Genomic DNA, 18,171 nt, shown 5'->3' on the forward strand with positions numbered 1-18,171 from the left:
AATGACAAAGCGAAAAAGAAAAAAAGAAGCCAATTTATACACCCCCCCCCGGATATTTCATATTTACATAAGTATTCAGACCCTTTACTCAGTGTTGAAGCACCTTTGGCAGCGTTTACAGCCTTGTGACTTCTTGGGTATGACGCTACAAGCTTGGCACACTTGTATTTGGGGTTTCTCTCATTCTTCTCTGCAGATCCTCTCAAGCTCTGTCAGGTTGGATGGGGAGCTATTTTCAGGTCTCAACAGAGATGTTAGATCAGGTTCAAGTATGGGCTTTGGCTGGGCCCCTCAAGGACATTCAGAGACTTGTCCTGATGCCACTCCTGCGTTGTCTTGGTGTGTGCTTAGGGTCGTTGTCCTGTTGGAAAGTGAACCATTTGCCCCCAGCAAAGCAGGTTTTCATCAAGGGTCTCTCTGTACTTTTCTCTGTTAATCTTTCACCCGATCCTGACTAGTCTCCCAGTGCCTGCCGCTGAACTTTTTTTTTTGGTACCCTTCTCCAGATCTGTGCCTCCACACAATCCTCTCGGAGCTCTACGGACAGTTCCTTCGACCTCATGGCCTTTCCAAATCATGTCCAATCAATTGAATTTACCACAGGTGGACTCCAATCAAGTTGTAGACACAAACTGATCATCCTTGAGATGTTTCTACAACTTGATTGGACATGATTTGATTTGATTTGTTCCGGAACTCCAATTTGAGCAGCAGCAGCTGAAAAATGAGCTCCTACAAATATTGAAATTTACATGGTTTTTAGAGTGAAGTACATCGGAAAAAAGCAAAAGAAAACTGCAAGACTGAATAGGAGAAAAAACAAGCAACAAACAAAGAAGATAGGCTTTTGAAAAATAACTATTTTTCATAAAATTGTAGTTATCTTAGCAAGCTGAATTGTTTACCAGTTGCTAAGCAGTTGCTAGGGACTCTTTTGGAAGAAGCTAGCTAGCTAACGAAGAACAACAAAGAATATCTAGTTAACAGAAGAAAAGAAAGAGAAAATCAGGACAGAAGAAAAAGGATATCAAAGTGAAACAGTTCTCTAAAGACACAGGAGACAATAATACAAGAAACAACACTTCTGTAGCTTGTCAACTATGTGTCTGTCTATCCCTGTTCTCTCCTCTCTGCACAGGCCATACAAACGCTTCACACCGCGTGGCCGCTGCCACTCTAACCTGGTGGTCCCAGCGCGCACGACCCACGTGGAGTTCCAGGTCTCCGGCAGCCTCTGGAACTGCCGGTCTGCAGCCAACAAGGCTGAGTTCATCTCAGCCTATGCTACCCTCCAGTCCCTAGACTTCCTGGCGCTGACGGAAACATGGATTACCACAGATAACACTGCTACTCCTACTGCTCTCTCTTTGTCTGCCCACGTGTTCTCGCATACCCCTAGAACATCGAGCCAGCGGGGTGGTGGCACTGGAATCCTCATCTCTCCCAAGTGGACATTCTCTCTTTCTCCCCTGACCCATCTGTCTATCTCCTCATTTGAATTCCATGCTGTCACAGTTACCAGCCCTTTCAAGCTTAACATCCTTATCATTTATCGCCCTCCAGGTTCCCTTGGAGAGTTCATCAATGAGCTTGACGCCTTGATAAGTTCCTTTCCTGAGGATGGCTCACCTCTCACAGTTCTGGGTGACTTTAACCTCCCCACGTCTACCTTTGACTCATTCCTCTCTGCCTCCTTCTTTCCACTCCTCTCCTCTTTTGACCTCACCCTCTCACCTTCCCCCCCTACTCACAAGGCAGGCAATACGCTTGACCTCATCTTTACTAGATGCTGTTCTTCCACTAATCTCATTGCAACTCCCCTCCAAATCTCCGACCACTACCTTGTATCCTTTTCCCTCTTGCTCTCATCCAACACTTCTCACTCTGCCCCTACTCGGATGGTATTGCGCCGTCCCAACCTTCGCTCTCTCTCTCCCGCTACTCTCTCCTCTTCCATCCTATCATCTCTTCCCTCTGCTCAAACCTTCTCCAACCTATCTCCTGATTCTGCCTCCTCAACCCTCCTCTCCTCCCTTTCTGCATCCTTTGATTTTCTCTGTCCCCTATCCTCCAGGCCGGCTCGGTCCTCCCCTCCTGCTCCGTGGCTCGACGACTCACTACGAGCTCACAGAACAAGGCTCCGGGCAGCCGAGCGGAAATGGAGGAAAACTCGCCTCCCTGCGGACCTGGCATCCTTTCACTCACTCCTCTCTACATTCTCCTCTTCTGTCTCTGCTGCTAAAGCCACTTTCTACCACTCTAAATTCCAAGCATCTGCCTCTAACCCTAGGAAGCTCTTTGCTACCTTCTCCTCCCTCCTGAATCCTCCTCCCCCTCCCCCCCCCCTCCTCCCTCTCTGCGGATGACTTCGTCAACCATTTTGAAAAGAAGGTTGACGATATCCGATCCTCGTTTGCTAAGTCAAACGACACCGCTGGTCCTGCTCACACTGCCCTACCCTGTGCTTTGACCTCTTTCTCCCCTCTCTCTCCAGATGAAATCTCGCGTCTTGTGACGGCCGGCCGCCCAACAACCTGCCCACTTGACCCTATCCCCTCCTCTCTTCTCCAGACCATTTCCGGAGACCTTCTCCCCTTCCTCACCTCGCTCATCAACTCATCCTTGACCGCTGGCTACGTCCCTTCCGTCTTCAAGAGAGCGAGAGTTGCACCCCTTCTGAAAAAACCTACACTCGATCCCTCCGATGTCAACAACTACAGACCAGTATCCCTTCTTTCTTTTCTCTCCAAAACTCTTGAACGTGCCGTCCTTGGCCAGCTCTCCTGCTATCTCTCTCAGAATGACCTTCTTGATCCTAATCAGTCAGGTTTCAAGACTGGGCATTCAACTGAGACTGCTCTTCTCTGTGTCACGGAGGCTCTCCGCACTGCTAAAGCTAACTCTCTCTCCTCTGCTCTCATCCTTCTAGACCTATCTGCTGCCTTTGATACTGTGAACCATCAGATCCTCCTCTCCACCCTCTCCGAGTTGGGCATCACGCTTGGATTGCGTCCTACCTGACAGGTCGCTCCTACCAGGTGGCGTGGCGAGAATCTGTCTCCGCACCATGCGCTCTCACCACTGGTGTCCCCCAGGGCTCTGTTCTAGGCCCTCTCCTATTCTCGCTATACATCAAGTCACTTGGCTCTGTCATATCCTCACATGGTCTCTCCTATCATTGCTATGCAGACGACACACAATTAATCTTCTCCTTTCCCCCTTCTGATAACCAGGCGGCGAATCGCATCTCTGCATGTCTGTCAGACATATCAGTGTGGATGACGGATCACCAGCTCAAGCTGAACCTCGGCAAGACGGAGCTGCTCTTCCTCCCGGGGAAGGACTGCCCCTTCCATGATCTCGCCATCACGGTTGACAACTCCCTTGTGTCCTCCTCCCAGAGTGCTAAGAACCTTGGCGTGATCCTGGACAACACCCTGTCGTTCTCCACTAACATCAAGGCGGTGACCCGATCCTGTAGGTTCATGCTCTACAACATTCGCAGAGTACGACCCTGCCTCACACAGGAAGCGGCGCAGGTCCTAATCCAGGCACTTGTCATCTCCCGTCTGGATTACTGCAACTCGCTGTTGGCTGGGCTCCCTGCATGTGCCATTAAACCCCTACAACTCATCCAGAAAGCCGCAGCCCGTCTGGTGTTCAACCTTCCCAAGTTCTCTCACGTCACCCCGCTCCTCCGCTCTCTCCACTGGCTTCCAGTTGAAGCTCGCATCCGCTACAAGACCATGGTGATTGCCTACGGAGCTGTGAAGGGAACGGCACCTCCATACCTTCAGGCTCTGATCAGGCCCTACACCCAAACAAGGGCACTGCGTTCATCCACCACTGGCCTGCTGGCCCCCCTACCTCTGAGGAAGCACAGTTCCCGCTCAGCCCAGTCAAAACTGTTCGCTGCTCTGGCACCCCAATGGTGGAACAAGCTCCCTCACGACGCCAGGACAGCGGAGTCAATCACCACCTTCCGGAGACACCTGAAACCCCACCTCTTTAAGGAATACCTAGGATAGGATAAAGTAATCCTTCTAACCCCCCCCCCTTAAAAGATTTAGATGCACTATTGTAAAGTGGTTGTTCCACTGGATATCATAAGGTGAATGCACCATTTTGTAAGTCGCTCTGGATAAGAGCGTCTGCTAAATGACTTAAATGTAATGTAATGTAATGATTTGGAAAGGCACATACCTGTCTATATCAGGTCCCACAGTTGACAGTGCATGTCAGAGCAAAAACCAAGCCATGAGGTCGAAGGAATTGTCCGTAGAGCTCCGAGACAGGATTGTGTTGAGGCACAGATTTTTGGGAAGGGTGGCAAAACATTTCTGCAGCATTGCAGAACCCCAATAACACATTGGCCTCCATCATTCTTAAATGGAAGAAGATTGGAACCACCAAGACTCTTCCTAGAGCTGGCCGCCCAGCCAAACTGAGCAATCGGGGGAGAAGGGCCTTGGTCAGGGAGGAGACCAAGAACCCAATGGTCACTCTGACAGAGCTCTAGAGTTCCTCTGTGAAAATTGGGAGAACCTTCCAGAAGGACAACCCTCTCTGCAGCACTCCACCAATCAGGCCTTTATGGTCGTGGCCAGATGGAAACAAGATTCTCTGGTCTGATGAAACTAAGATTGAACTCCTTAGCATGAATGCCAAGCGTCACATCTGGAGGAAACCTTGTACCATCCCTACGGTGAAGCATGGGGGTGGCAGCCTCATGTTGTGGGGATGTTTTTCAGCGGCAGGGACTGGGAGACTAGTCAGCATTGAGGTAAAGATGAACAGAGCAAAGTACAGAGAGATCCTTGATGAAAATCTGCTCCAGAGCGCTCAGAACCTCAGACTGGGGCAAGGGTTTACCTTCCAACAGGACAATGAAACTAAGCACACAGCCAAGACAACGCAGGAGTGGCTTCGGGACAAGTATCTAAATGTCCTTGAGTGGCTCAGCCAGAGCTGTCATATCAAAAAATGACATGTAGCTAGCTTGGTAACGTAGCTAGCTAGCTAACTACAGTTGAAGTCAGAAGTTTACATACACTTAGGTTGGTGTCATTATAACTCATTTTTCAACCACTCCACAAATTTCTTGTTAACAAACTATAGTTTTGGCAAGTCGGTAAGACATCAACTTTGTGCATGACATAAGTCATTTTTCCAACAATTGTTTACAGACAGATTGCTTCACTTATAATTCACTGTATCACAATTCCAGTGGGTCAGAAGTTTACATACACTAAGTTGACTGTGCCTTTAAACAGCTTGGATAATTCCAGAAAATGATGTCATGGCTTTAGAAGCTTCTGATAGGCTAATTGACATCATTTGAGTCAATTGGAGGTGTACCTGTGGATGTATTTCAAGGCCTACCTTCAAACTCAGTGCACTTCAAAAGACCTCAGAAAAAAAATTGTATTGTAAAAACCATTTTTTTCTGAGGTCTTGGTTGATTTCTTTTGATTTTCCCATGATGTCAAGCAAAGAGGCACTGAGTTTGAAGGTAGGCCTTGAAATACATCCACAGATACACCTCCAATTGACTCAAATGATGTCAATTAGCCTATCAGAAGCTTCTAAAGCCATGACATAATTATCTGGAATTTTCCAAGCTGTTTAAAGGCACAGTCAACTTTGTGTATGTAAACTTCTGACCCACTGGAATTGTGATACAGTGAATTATAAGTGAAACAATCTGTCTGTAAACAAATGTTGGAAAAATTACTTGTCATGCACAAAGTTGATGTCCTAACCAAATTGCCAAAACTATAGTTTAATAACAATACATTTGTGGACTGGTTGAAAAACGAGTTTTAATGACTCCAACCTTTAATGACTCCAATGTAAACTTCCGACTTCAACTGTACAGCAGGAAGTTCGATTTCATAATGTGAAACCCTAAACTGACTTTACAATGTTGCAGTGTTGTCTTTGACGAAAAGGTTCCAGGAGTGACAGAGTGGGTCAAAAACAGGTTGTGAACAAGAAGGTGATGTAAAACCCTCTCTATCCTCCATTTGTCCCTCTATTGTCATGAGTGTAACATCATAATGCAGATGAAGGAAGAAACAAAAGATGGAGTGGAATGGCGTGGACAAAGCATAGAGCAGGAGGGAGGGAGAGAGAGAGAGAGAGAGAGAGAAAGAAGACAGGACGTGGTGGGAGCAAGGGGAAGCTCACAGTGCTCTTGGAGTTAAATATCAAACATTTCTTAAGATTTAAATCCTTTTCGCTGTAAAATAGGAGCTCTGTTTTCACATCGTATATTTTACAGTGATTAAGCTATTTCACTTGTATGCAGCTTGTTTCCAAGTTAAGCAGGGTACATAGAGGTAGTCATTTAGATGGCAGATTTAGAAGTCCATTACCCCTCATCTACCAGGAGGAGTCACTGTTCATGCAGAAATATTTGGACTGTGGCTTCTTATTTTATTTCAATATACCTCTTTATTTAGGTTGATAGCATGACATTGAAACAATGATGTTGATTCAAACATACTATTTTATTACCAACATTGATACAAGGTCAAATAAAATATATCTAATCAAATCTAAAATTCGACATAATTTCAACCACCCAATATACACTACCATTGAAAAGTTTGGGGTCACTTAGAAATGTCTTCTTTTTGATAGAAAAGCACATTTTTTTGTCCATTAAAATAACCTCAAATTAATCAGAAATACAGTGTAGACATTAATGTTGTAAATTACTATTGTAGCTGGAAACGGCGGATTTTTATGGAATATCTACATAGGCATACAGAGGCCCATTATCAGCAACCATCACTCCTGTGTTCCAATGGCACGTTGTGTTAGCTAATCCAAGTTTATCATTTTAAAAGGCTAATTAATCATTAGAAAATCATTTTGCAATTATGTTAGCACAGCTGAAAACTGTTGTTCTGATTAAAGAAGCAATAAAACTGGCCTTCTTTAGAATAGTTAAGTATCTGGAGCATCAGCATTTGTGGGTTTGATTATAGACTCAAAATGGTGTGTCCTACTCCCTTCACAGAACAGCGCAAACTGTCTCTAACCAGAATAGAAAGAGGAGTGGGAGGCCCCGGTGCACAACTGAGCAAGAGGACAAGTACATTAGAGGGTCTAGTTTGAGAAACAGACGCCTCACAAGTCCTCAACGGGCAGCTTCATTAAATAGTACCCGCAAAACACCAGTCTCAATGTCAACAGTGAAGAGGCGACTCCGAGATGCTGGCCTTCTAGGCAGAGTTCCTCTGTCCAGTGTCTGTGTTCTTTTGGCCATCTTAATCTTTTCTTTTTATTGGCCAGTCTGAGATATGGCTTTTTCTTTGCATCCCGAAGTCGCCTCTTCACTGTTGACGTTGAGACTGGTGTTTTGCGGGTACTATTTAATGAAGCAGCCAGTTGAGGACTTGTGAGGCATCTGGAAAGTGAGTGAAGGAGGCAAAGTCTGAATGGGGAAATATCTGTGAGAGGAAGGAGGGTCTTGTTCATTAGGACACACCGTAACGAGCATTTCTTATTGGATAAGTTTAGATGGAACCTCCCTCAGTCAAATTCAGACAATTTTCTTCAATTTCATGCCTAATGAACATGACCCATGTTTTCTCGGCTATGGTCTCCTGGAATCTGCAAGCTTGTAAGGGGGCCAGAGCTTAATTCTGACCTGGGGTCAGATTCTTGCAATATGGCCATTATGACCACCCAGGATCAAGAATTTGAGGAAGAATTGGAGACCTGTTTTCTGGTCAGCTTCCAGTTGTTTCAGAGAAAATCTATATCTCAGTTACTTCAAATCTCCAAACAGGATTCTATTTCTACCTAAAAACACAGATCAGACGCAGATCAGACACTGTTCCATTATCCATCAAACGTAATTACATCAACAGAAACCACACCTGAAACCACCCCTGACCCGGACCAACTCACTGCCTCTATCTCGCTTCCGCTCCAGCCACATCCATTAGGCCACCTCAGGCCACCACAATGGCTTTGCTGTGTGAGGCCACCACAATGGCTTTGCTGTGTGAGGCCACCACAATGGCTTTGCTGTGTGAGGCCACCACAATGGCTTTGCTGTGTGAGGCCACCACAATGGCTTTGCTGTGTGAGGCCACCACAATGGCTTTGCTGTGTGAGGCCACCACTATGGCTTTGCTGTGTGAGGCCACCACTATGGCTTTGCTGTGTGAGGCCACCACTATGGCTTTGCTGTGTGAGGCCACCACTATGGCTTTGCTGTGTGAGGTCACCACTATGGCTTTGCTGTGTGAGGTCACCACTATGGCTTCGCTGATTGAGGTTAATGACAAATCTGTTCTCTGCTGTTCTGGGCTCTGGGATTGACCTGGAAGACGTCTGGAGCACCTCTTAGCCCATTCACCAGGCTCCGCCATCTCTTTAAACAGTTCCCTCTCTGTCTCTTTCTACCTTCCTCCATCCATCCATCAGCAGAGGGAGAAATACTGTAGCTTCTTTATGTTAATCTGCGTATCTTTGTCAAAGAACAATCAAGCACCACACTTAGGCTCTTTTCACATTGACGAGACTTAAGGAGATTCTAGCGAGGTATTGATTCTGGAGAGACATTACTGTAATGTAAACTTGCACATTTCATACGTCCGCGGTGCGAGCCTTCCTCGAGAGTGACACCCCCCAAGTAGGGCTGTTTAAATAGAATTGTCTCGTTGAGCCCAACACTCCTACGGTAAAAATTGTAAGAGCAAAGCAATGTTTTTGAAACAGCTAAAATATATAAACATATCCTTATGGGGCAGCAGGTAGCCTAGTGGTTAGAGTGTTGGGCCAGTACCCGAAAGTGTACTGGATCGAATCCCCGAGCTGACAAGGTAAAAATCTGTCGTTCTGCCCCTGAACAAGGCAGTTAACCCACTGTTCCCCGGTAGGCTGTCATTGTAAATAAAAATGTGTTCTTAACTGACTTGCCTAGTTAAGTAAAGGTCATATTTTTTTTTTTAAGAAATTGATTTAAGACTTGTTTTATTGAGTTTTAACTGAAATCACAGTAACAGACTTACATCCTGAAATTGTCACCATAGCTTTAGAGGGGCAATCTGTAGTTGTTACATACATTTTTTACATAAATTCTATGTACCCATTGATTCTTGAAGAATATAACTTATGAGCTTAGTTAAATTGTCTTACCCTATCAGAACTCAAAATATAAGCTTGTTTTATAAACAATGTACTTGTAAACAAACACTGTATAGCCTCAAACATGGTTAAAACAATAATCTGGATATCCTTGCATCCATAGCTCTGTATATGAATTTGAGAGTGGTTACATTTCTCCAGGCCCATCCCTTAGCTTTTTGCTGAAACAGTGGGAGGGAGGACGTTTTGTTATTGTTTGGCTGGCTGCACTGAGAGTTAGTGCTATCCGGTATCCTTGGGAAGTCCCTACCCTTAAACCCCAACCTTAACCCCTACCCTTACTCTAACCCTAACCTTAACCATAACCCTTGCCTAACCCTAAACTTAACTGTTTAAAATGTCAACTTCAATGTGGTGATGTCAGAGTTGGACGTCCCAAGGATCTCAGATAGCGAAGACCTGCATTGAGCAGCTGTTGTCAACTCGCAGTTAATTACCCACGTTTTCAGTTGTAATTTGCTTTTACCACATGTAATGATTTGTATGATATTGATAAAAATTAAGCCTGGGTTGTTGTAAGGTAGGCCTACTGTAGCTACTAGCTAATCATACATTTTTGATAGTGGTTTATTTGTCAAAGTGATCTCTTGATTTAGTTAAGATTGTTTGGTTGTATTTCATAATTGTTACCTTAGCCGAGTGGTATTGGCAATTCACTTGCAAATTAAATTAGCTGGATTGGATGCAACTCAGTTTTTTTTACCAAATAAATGTATCCAAGTTGTTTAGTTACAGTATGTTTAAATTTAATTTGTTTCCAAATTATGGAGGTACTATAAATATTATATGTAGGCTTGTAGCATTCCCGTGAATGTTTTTTATATTGTAATACAAGGTTTTGTTTTGGAATTGTTTTCTGAAGGCCATTCTTCAATTGCTTGACATAGTCAAAATCAATATTGCTGGTATTGTATTAGTCAAAATACACAAATAATCTTGTCCCTAAAAAGAACTGTCGCACAGATGCCTCTTCCACACCACAAATAACGTAATTGTCCTAGCTGTTCCCAAACAGCCTTCAACCTGTGGCTTGACTTGACTTGGCTGCGTTTATACAACACTACAGTAACAGCAGCCCAAGGACAAAGGTAGGGAGGGGTTTTCAGGCCAAGACCATACGTAGGTGCCAAAAAATGGGACTTTCTTTTCAGTCCTTTGTAAAACCCTGCAAATGAATGGCTCAAATCAAAGTTTATTTGTCACGTGCGCTGAATACAACAGGTGTAGACCTTACAGTGAAATGCTTACTTACAGGCCCTAACCAACAGTGCAATTTTTAAGTAAAATAGGTATTAGGTAAACAATGGATAAGTAAAGAAATAAAAGAAACTGTAAAATGACAGTGAAAATAACAGTAGCGAGGCTATATACAGAGTCTATGTGCGGGGGCACCGGTTAGTCAGGCTAATTGAGGTAGTATGTACATGTAGGTATAGTTAAAGTGACTATGCATATATGGTAAACGGAGATTAGCAGCAGCGTTAAAGAGGGGTTGGTGGGTGGCGGGACACAATGCAAATAGTCCGGGTAGCCATTTCATTACCTGTTCAGGAGTCTTAAGGCTTGGGGTAAAAGCTGTTGAGAACCTTTTGGTCCTAGACTTGGCGATCCGGTACTGCTTGTCATGCAGTAGCAGAGAGAACAGTCTATGACTGGGGTGGCTTGGGTTGTTGACAATTTTTAGGGCTTTCCTCTGACACCGCCTGCTGTAGAGGTCCTGGATGGCAGGCAGCTTAGCCCCAGTGATGTACTGGGCCCTCTGTAGTGCCTTGCGGTTGGAGGCCGAGTAGTTGCCATACCAGGCAGTGATGCAACCAGTCAGGATGCTCTCGATGTTGCAGCTGTAGAACCTTTTGAGGATCTGAGGACTCATGCCAAATCTTTTCAGTCTCCTGAGGGGGAATAGGTTTTGTCGTGCCCTCTTCACGACTGTCTTGATGTGTTTGGACCATTCTAGTTTGTTGGTGATGTGGACACCAAGGAACTTGAAGCTCTCAACCTGCTCCACTACAGCCCGGTCGATGAGAATGGGGGCGTGCTCAGTCCAGAAAAATGAGATTAATTTAATCCTCATACTACCAACATGTTTTACATACATGGATTACCAATTGGGGTCATTTTGAAACTAATGAAAAAAGCAACAATCATAGAAAAATATCAATGTATTCTTTTCAAAACATCATTAGACATGTAAATAATGTTAGCGGAAATACAAATAAAAAAACAGACTGTTATATCAGCAAACTGACTGTTAAATTGCATATTCTGTAAAACAAAAATATGAATTGTTCTCTTAAATAATGTACTGCTATTTTCTAAAGTACAATCCACATTAATACTTAAAAGCTGATTTACCATCATTTGATTGTAGTATAATTTAGTTTTTAGAATTTTGAAGTCAATTTTAATGTTTTCTTATTTATGTGGTACAACTGCCTTTTAAATGGCCGGTACGCCAACATTTTAAATATACTTAGTTTTATTGACAAAAAAGGAATTCACCCATTGATCCTGAGAGACAATGACCAATAATATGGCTTAGATTTCTTTAGTTACTTACCCCACAGCCAGCATTAGCATCACTGCTAGGGGAACAATGGGAGGTAGGGCCAATGGCAGGATGCTTCAAAAAGCATTCCCAAATCCTCAAGCACTTCAAACCAAATGTTATAGCAACCCAAATACCATAACAAGTTGCACATATAGAATATTGGAGGATATTATAGGAATGCTGGTATTTATATAACAATTCCCGTAGAATAGCTTTTTTCGGAGAATACAGTACTATGTGTACATTTAGAGGGTATCTGGTTTCTGTAACACAGTTCTACCAAGTATTCATATCACTGACAGACTTTTATCAGCTGTTTTAACTGCAGCTAAGCATATATGTAAGATCATTTACATTTTGTACACCTTCAATCCAAGTTCTAACCAGTTCTAACCAGTTCTAACCATAAGGTGCTCCATCTCTGCAGGTGATCTGTCTATCTGGTCAAAATCACTGGTACATGTCCCCCTCCACCCTCTGAGGATATGTGTAACTTAATATTATGTCTTCAGAGAAACCTGGATTTAAATAAATATTTATTGAGATTTGCACTAGAATAACTACTTTTCAAAGAATACACACCAGTACAGCTCTCTGTGTAGATTCAGAGTGAATTCTGTTTTGCAGTTATATCAACTATGTCTACCAGTGGAAGACTTTGTGTACCATTGGCTGATTTTTATGTGCACAAAATAAGGTAATTTTGGTTTTGTACACAGTTATACGATGCATGGTATAGAAAAGGACAATCTTAAGCAAGTACATGAAATAGCTGTCTATCTGGTCAAAATCATAGATACAGGTCCCCATCCACCCTCTGGTGGTATGAATAACTTAGATTCAAATAAAGGTCCTTTCTATCAAATTACTATAGGCGGAAATGACGTGTTTTGGGATTTGCATCAGTCCATCATGATACAGAATCACTAAACAATTATTTATATTTGTTAAGAACAAGTTGATTGACAAAGTCATGAAAAATGTGAAGAATTGAATAAACCACCTTGGGCTATGATCCAAAATATTCCTCTGGTGTCAAAATCACCCCAGTTGGTGGTATGAGGGTAAAGGAGAGTTATTTAGTAGGATAGGCTATATCAGGGTATATCAGGTTACTTGGCAATTTTCCTTGCTTGAGACCCCTGGCCCTGCAGTGGTCCCTGTTTTATTTGAACAAGGGCTTTTCACTAAGCTTACCCCCTTTCTCCTTACACTATCAGGGCCATCAGGCCACATGTGCCTCCCTGTCTGTGTCACGACTGTTTGTAGAGAAGGACCAAGGCGCAGCGTGAGTATCATTCCAGATCTTTATTAATATGTGAAACTATGCAAGACATACTATAAACAAACCGTGACGACAGCGGTGCAACATGCACTAACTCAAAATAAGATCCCACAAACAACAGGTGTGAAAAGGCTGCCTAAATATGATCCCCAATCAGAGACAACGAGACAGCTGCCTCTGATTGAGAACCATATCAGGCCAACATAGAAATACAACATCTAGATAACCCACCCTAGTCCCACCCTGACCTAACCAAAAATAGAGAATAAAAAGATCTAAGGTCAGGGCGAGACAGTCTGTCTAGCTGCTACCTGCTGCCCAACCCCAACCCCAGGCCCACACAGCTGGCCTCGGCAGATGTCCGAAGAGTGGACCAGGGGAGGGGGAAACAGGGAACAAGGCCAGGGCAGGGCAGGCAGAGAGACAGACAGAGGGAGTGAAAAATAGTGACAGAAGGAGAGATCGAAAGAGAGGGAACGAGAAAGAGACAAAAACAGAAAAAATATGAAAAAGAGACAGAGGGGAAAAAAGGGAAAGAGAGTGTGAGATCGTGTGTATGCATGCTTAGATGCATCTTCCTGTGTGAGACTAAGTTCATCCTAGCATCTGTATGGACAAGTATCCTATGTAGATTGGATTTTTACCCGTGGAGGCTGGTGGGAGGAGCTATAGGAAGATGGGTTTACTGTAATGGCTGGAATGTAATTTATGGAACTGAGTCAAACATAGTTTCCATATGTTTGTTGTGTTTGATACCATTCCTTTATTCCATTCCAGCAATTAGCCGTTCTCTTATAGCTCCTCCCACCAGCCTCCTCTGATTCTACTCTCTTACTTATTGGCGTGGATAGAGCTGAGCCTGGAGTGGATAGCTGTGCCTTTGTTGATGTTATACCCTTCTTCTCATTCCAGATAATGGGGAATTCATATGCAGGGCAGCTGAAATCTGCTCGCTTCGAAGAGGCCCTCCACAACTCTATCAAGGCCTCCCTACGCTCCGGCAGTGGAGACCCACAGCCCATCTTCACTCAGCTATACCTGGAGCCTGTCCATTATCCTGGCAACATGGAGGGTCTGTCTGTCTGTCTGTCTGTCTGTCTGTCTGTCTGTCTGTCTGTCTGTCTGTCTGTCTGTCTGTCTGTCTGTCTGTCTGTCTGTCTGTCTGTCTGTCTGTCTGTCTGTCTGTCTGTCTGTCTGTCTGTCTGTCTGTCTGTCTGTCTGTCTGTCTGTCTGTCTGTCTGTCTGTCTGTCTGTCTGTCTGTCTGTCTGTCTGTCTGTCTGTCTGTCTGTCTGTCTGTCTGTCTGTCTGTCTGTCTGTCTGTCTGTCTGTCTGTCTGTGTCCTCATCTAGATCGTTATATATAGAAACAGAACAAAACACTAGCTATAGCTAGCTGCCTCTTTCATTTAGTGGATCATAGTTAATTAACAGAAACACATTGAAACTGAAACTGCCATCTCTGATCATGTTTAATTATGCTGATGTTGACCAGCTGAATGGCAATTGAGAATGAGTCGCTCATTTATACCCATACAGCAAGTCCATGTCATCTCATTAATTTATACTTAACAAAAATATAAACGCAATATGTAAAGTGTTGGTCCAATGTTTCATGAGCTGAAATGAAAGATCCCAGAAATGTTCCATATGCACAAAAAGCTTATTTCTCTCAAATGTTGTGGACAAATTCGTTTACATCGCTGTTAAAGAGCATTTCTCCTTTGCCAAGATAATCCATCCACCTGATCATTACACAAGTGCACCTTGTGCTGGGAACAATAAAATGTCACTCTAAAATGTGCAGTTTTGACTGCAGGGATATCCACCAGAGCTGTTGCATGAGAATTTAATGTTTATCTCTCTACCATAAGCCACCTCTAACGTTGTTTTAGAAAATTTGGCAGTACGTCCAACCAACCTCACAACTGCAGACCACGTGTAACCATGCCAGCCCAGGACCTCCACATCCGGCTTCTTCACCTGCGGCATCGTCTGAGACCATCCACCCAGACAGCTGATGAAACTGTGGGTTTGCACAACCGAAGAATTTCCACACAAACTGTCAGAAACCGGCTTAGGGAAGCTCATCTCCGTGCTTGTCATCCTCACCAGGGTCTTGACCTGGCTGCAGTTCGGCATCATAACCGACTTCAGTGGGCAAATGCTCACCTTCGATGGGCACTGGCACGCTGGAGAAGTGTGCGCTTTACGGATTAATCCTGTTTTCAACTGTACCGAGCAGTTGACAGACAGCGTGTATGTCAGCGTTGTGAACATGGTGATGGAGGAGTTATGGTATGGGCAGGCATAAGCTACGGACAATGAACACAATTGCATTTTATCGATGGCAATTTCCGTGAAGAGATCCTAAGGCCTGCCTATTGTCATGCCATTCATCCGCCATCACCACGTTTCAGCATGATAATACACAGCCCCATGTCGCAAGGATCTGTACACAATTCCTGGAACCTTGAAATGTCCCAGGTCTTCCATTGCCTGCATACTCACCAAACATGTCACCCATTGAGCATGTTTGGAATGCTCTGGATCGAGGTGTACGACAGCGTATTCCAGTTCCCGCCAATATCCAGAAACTTCGCACAGCCATTGAAGAGGGCCACAGGCCAAAACCAACAGCTTGATCAAATCTATGTGAAGATGTGTCACGCTGCTTGAGGCAAATGGTGGTCACACCAGAAACTGACTGGTTTTCTGACCACACCTCTACTTTGTTTTTAAGGTATCTGAAACCAAAAGATGCATATCTGTATTCCCAGTCATGTGAAATCCATAGGTTAGGGCTAATGAATTTATTTCAACTGATTGATTTCCTTATATGAACTGTAACTCGGTAAAATCTTTGAAATTGTTGCATGTTGCGTTTATATTTTTGTTCAGTGTAGTTCTCTTGAAGAAAGGTAGACTTGAATGTGGCCATGTAATGTGTTATGGGTTCGTCCTTCTCTTGAAAAATACCTTGCAGAGTGTCCAATCTCCAGCTCAATTGCTTTTGTATGGCATCTTTACTCCAAGATCATTTAATGTGTTGTGTGATGTGGTGTATTATGGCGACATTATGTCATAGGTGGAAATTATGTCTTACAGAGTCCCTGTTTCTTACAGGGTCATTGTCTTAGAGTCCTTGTTTCTTACAGGGTCATTATGTCTTACGGGGTCATTGTGTTATGGGGACATTATGTCTTAAGGGGTCATTGTGTTATGGGGACATTATGTCTTAAGGGGTCATTGTGTTATGGGGACAGATATAAAGCCCAAGGTGGACCTGTACCTGCCGTGCGGGAAGCCTCCGGGTCAGGATCAGCTGAACGGCCAGGCCTCTAACGGTCTGGAGGTGGATGGCAACTCTGACACCAGCAGCCCCCCGCCGCCCTACCTACATGGCCCCTCGCCCGACAGCTGCTGCACCATGGACGGTAAGCGTCAAACCATCTCAAACTCCTTTCGCCCTGGGACTTTCTCAGACGTTGCGAAGCCCTGGGATTCAAATCTATGTTAAAAAGCATATCTGAAGAACACATCTTGTTCATTCTCTCCCAAGGAACACCACATTTGCAGCAATATTCACCTTAGTATGTTCCACTGTAATGTAGACATGTAGATTACATGCAGGGAGCCCTTGTCATGCAGGGCTTCTTGTAAAAGAGTCTTTGGTCTCAACGGGACTCAACCCTGGCCTGCCTAAATAATGTGGGGGGGGGGGGGGTGTTATTGTTGTGGATATTTAATCCTGAGTTGACTGGTGTTCTCTCTCTTCTCCTCAGGTTTCTGTCAGGCCGGTAGAGACCTCCGTCTGGTCTCCATGTTGACAGAGCCAATCCAAGTCCCAGCTGGCTTTGAGTTAGTCGGTGCCAAGTCCCCCAGCATCCCAGAGCACATCCTGGTGTGTGCTGTGGATCGACGCTTTCTGCCTGATGAGAACGGGAAAAATGCACTTTTAGGTCAGTCTGCCATGCCTCTTTGACTTGATCATTTAATGTAAATGTCACGGCTGTCGTAGGAAGGAGTGGACCAAAGCGCAGCGTGTGTATCGTTCCACATTTTCTTTAATAAACTGTGAAACTATGCAATACATACTAATAAACAAAACAACAAACCGTGACGAAGAGGTGCAACATACACTATCTCAAAATACAATCTCCCACAACCCCAGGTGGGAAAAACAACTACTTAAGTATGGTCTCCAATTAGAGACAACGATGACCAGCTGCCTCTAATTGGAGATCATCCCAAAAAACAACAACATAGAAATACAGAAACTAGAACATAACAACATAGAAAATCTAAACTAGACACAACCCCGTCACGCCCTGACCTACTCTACCATAGAAAATAATAGCTTCTATGGTCAGGACGTGACAGTACCCCCCCCAAAGGTGCGGACTCTGAATGCAACCTGAAACAATAAAAAAGAAAAGGGAGGGTTAGGGTGGGTGTCTATTGTTGGTGGCGGCTCTGGTGCAGGACGAAGAACCTTCTCATCCCGCGGATCCTCCTGCATCGGAGGCGGTTCTGGTGCGGGACGAAGAACCCTCTCCTCCTGCTTATCCGCCAGCATAGGAGGCGACTCCGGTTCGGGGCGTAGCCCCCGCTCCGCCAGCTGATCCCTCCGCTTTTGTGTCACCGGACTGTAGATCATCGCCGGAGGCTCCGGACTGCAGACCGCCGCTGGAGACTCCGGACTGCGGGACGTCGCTGAAGACGCCGGACTGGGGGACGTCGCTGAAGACTCCGGACTGGGGGACGTCGCTGAAGACTCCGGACTGGGGGACGTCGCTGAAGACTCCGGACTGGGGGACGTCGCTGAAGACTCCGGACTGGGGGACGTCGCTGAAGGCTCCGGACTGTGGGCCCTCTCAGGAGGCTCCGGACTGTGGGCCCTCTCAGGAGGCTCCGGACTGTGGGCCCTCTCAGGAGGCTCCGGACTGTGGGCCCTCTCAGGAGGCTCCGGACTGTGGGCCCTCTCAGGAGGCTCCGGACTGTGGGCCCTCTCAGGAGGTGGGCCGTCTCAGGAGGTTCCGGACTGTAAAACGTCACCGGAAGCTCTGGACTGGGAACTGTCGCCGGATGCTCTGGACTGGGAACTGTCGCCGGAAGCTCTGGACTGGGAACTGTCGCCGGAAGCTCTGGACTGGGAACTGTCGCCGGA

General features: G+C 45.0%; 1 protein-coding gene across 2 annotated transcripts in view; it reads left to right on the plus strand.

The window, feature by feature from the left end:
• LOC106569321 (GREB1-like protein) overlaps positions 1-18,171 on the plus strand; it is a 106,201-nt gene that overhangs the window by 28,789 nt on the left and 59,241 nt on the right. For both annotated transcript variants that reach the window (XM_045694219.2, XM_045694220.2), the window contains exons 2-4: positions 13,917-14,076; positions 16,268-16,438; positions 16,787-16,963. In XM_045694219.2, the coding sequence (XP_045550175.1) occupies positions 13,920-14,076; positions 16,268-16,438; positions 16,787-16,963 (505 nt within the window). In that variant the 5' untranslated portion in view covers positions 13,917-13,919. The remainder of the gene's footprint in view (positions 1-13,916; positions 14,077-16,267; positions 16,439-16,786; positions 16,964-18,171) is intronic.

Source organism: Salmo salar, chromosome 14, assembly GCF_965601325.2.
Source record: "Salmo salar chromosome 14, fSalSal1, whole genome shotgun sequence".
NCBI lineage: Eukaryota > Metazoa > Chordata > Actinopteri > Salmoniformes > Salmonidae > Salmo > Salmo salar.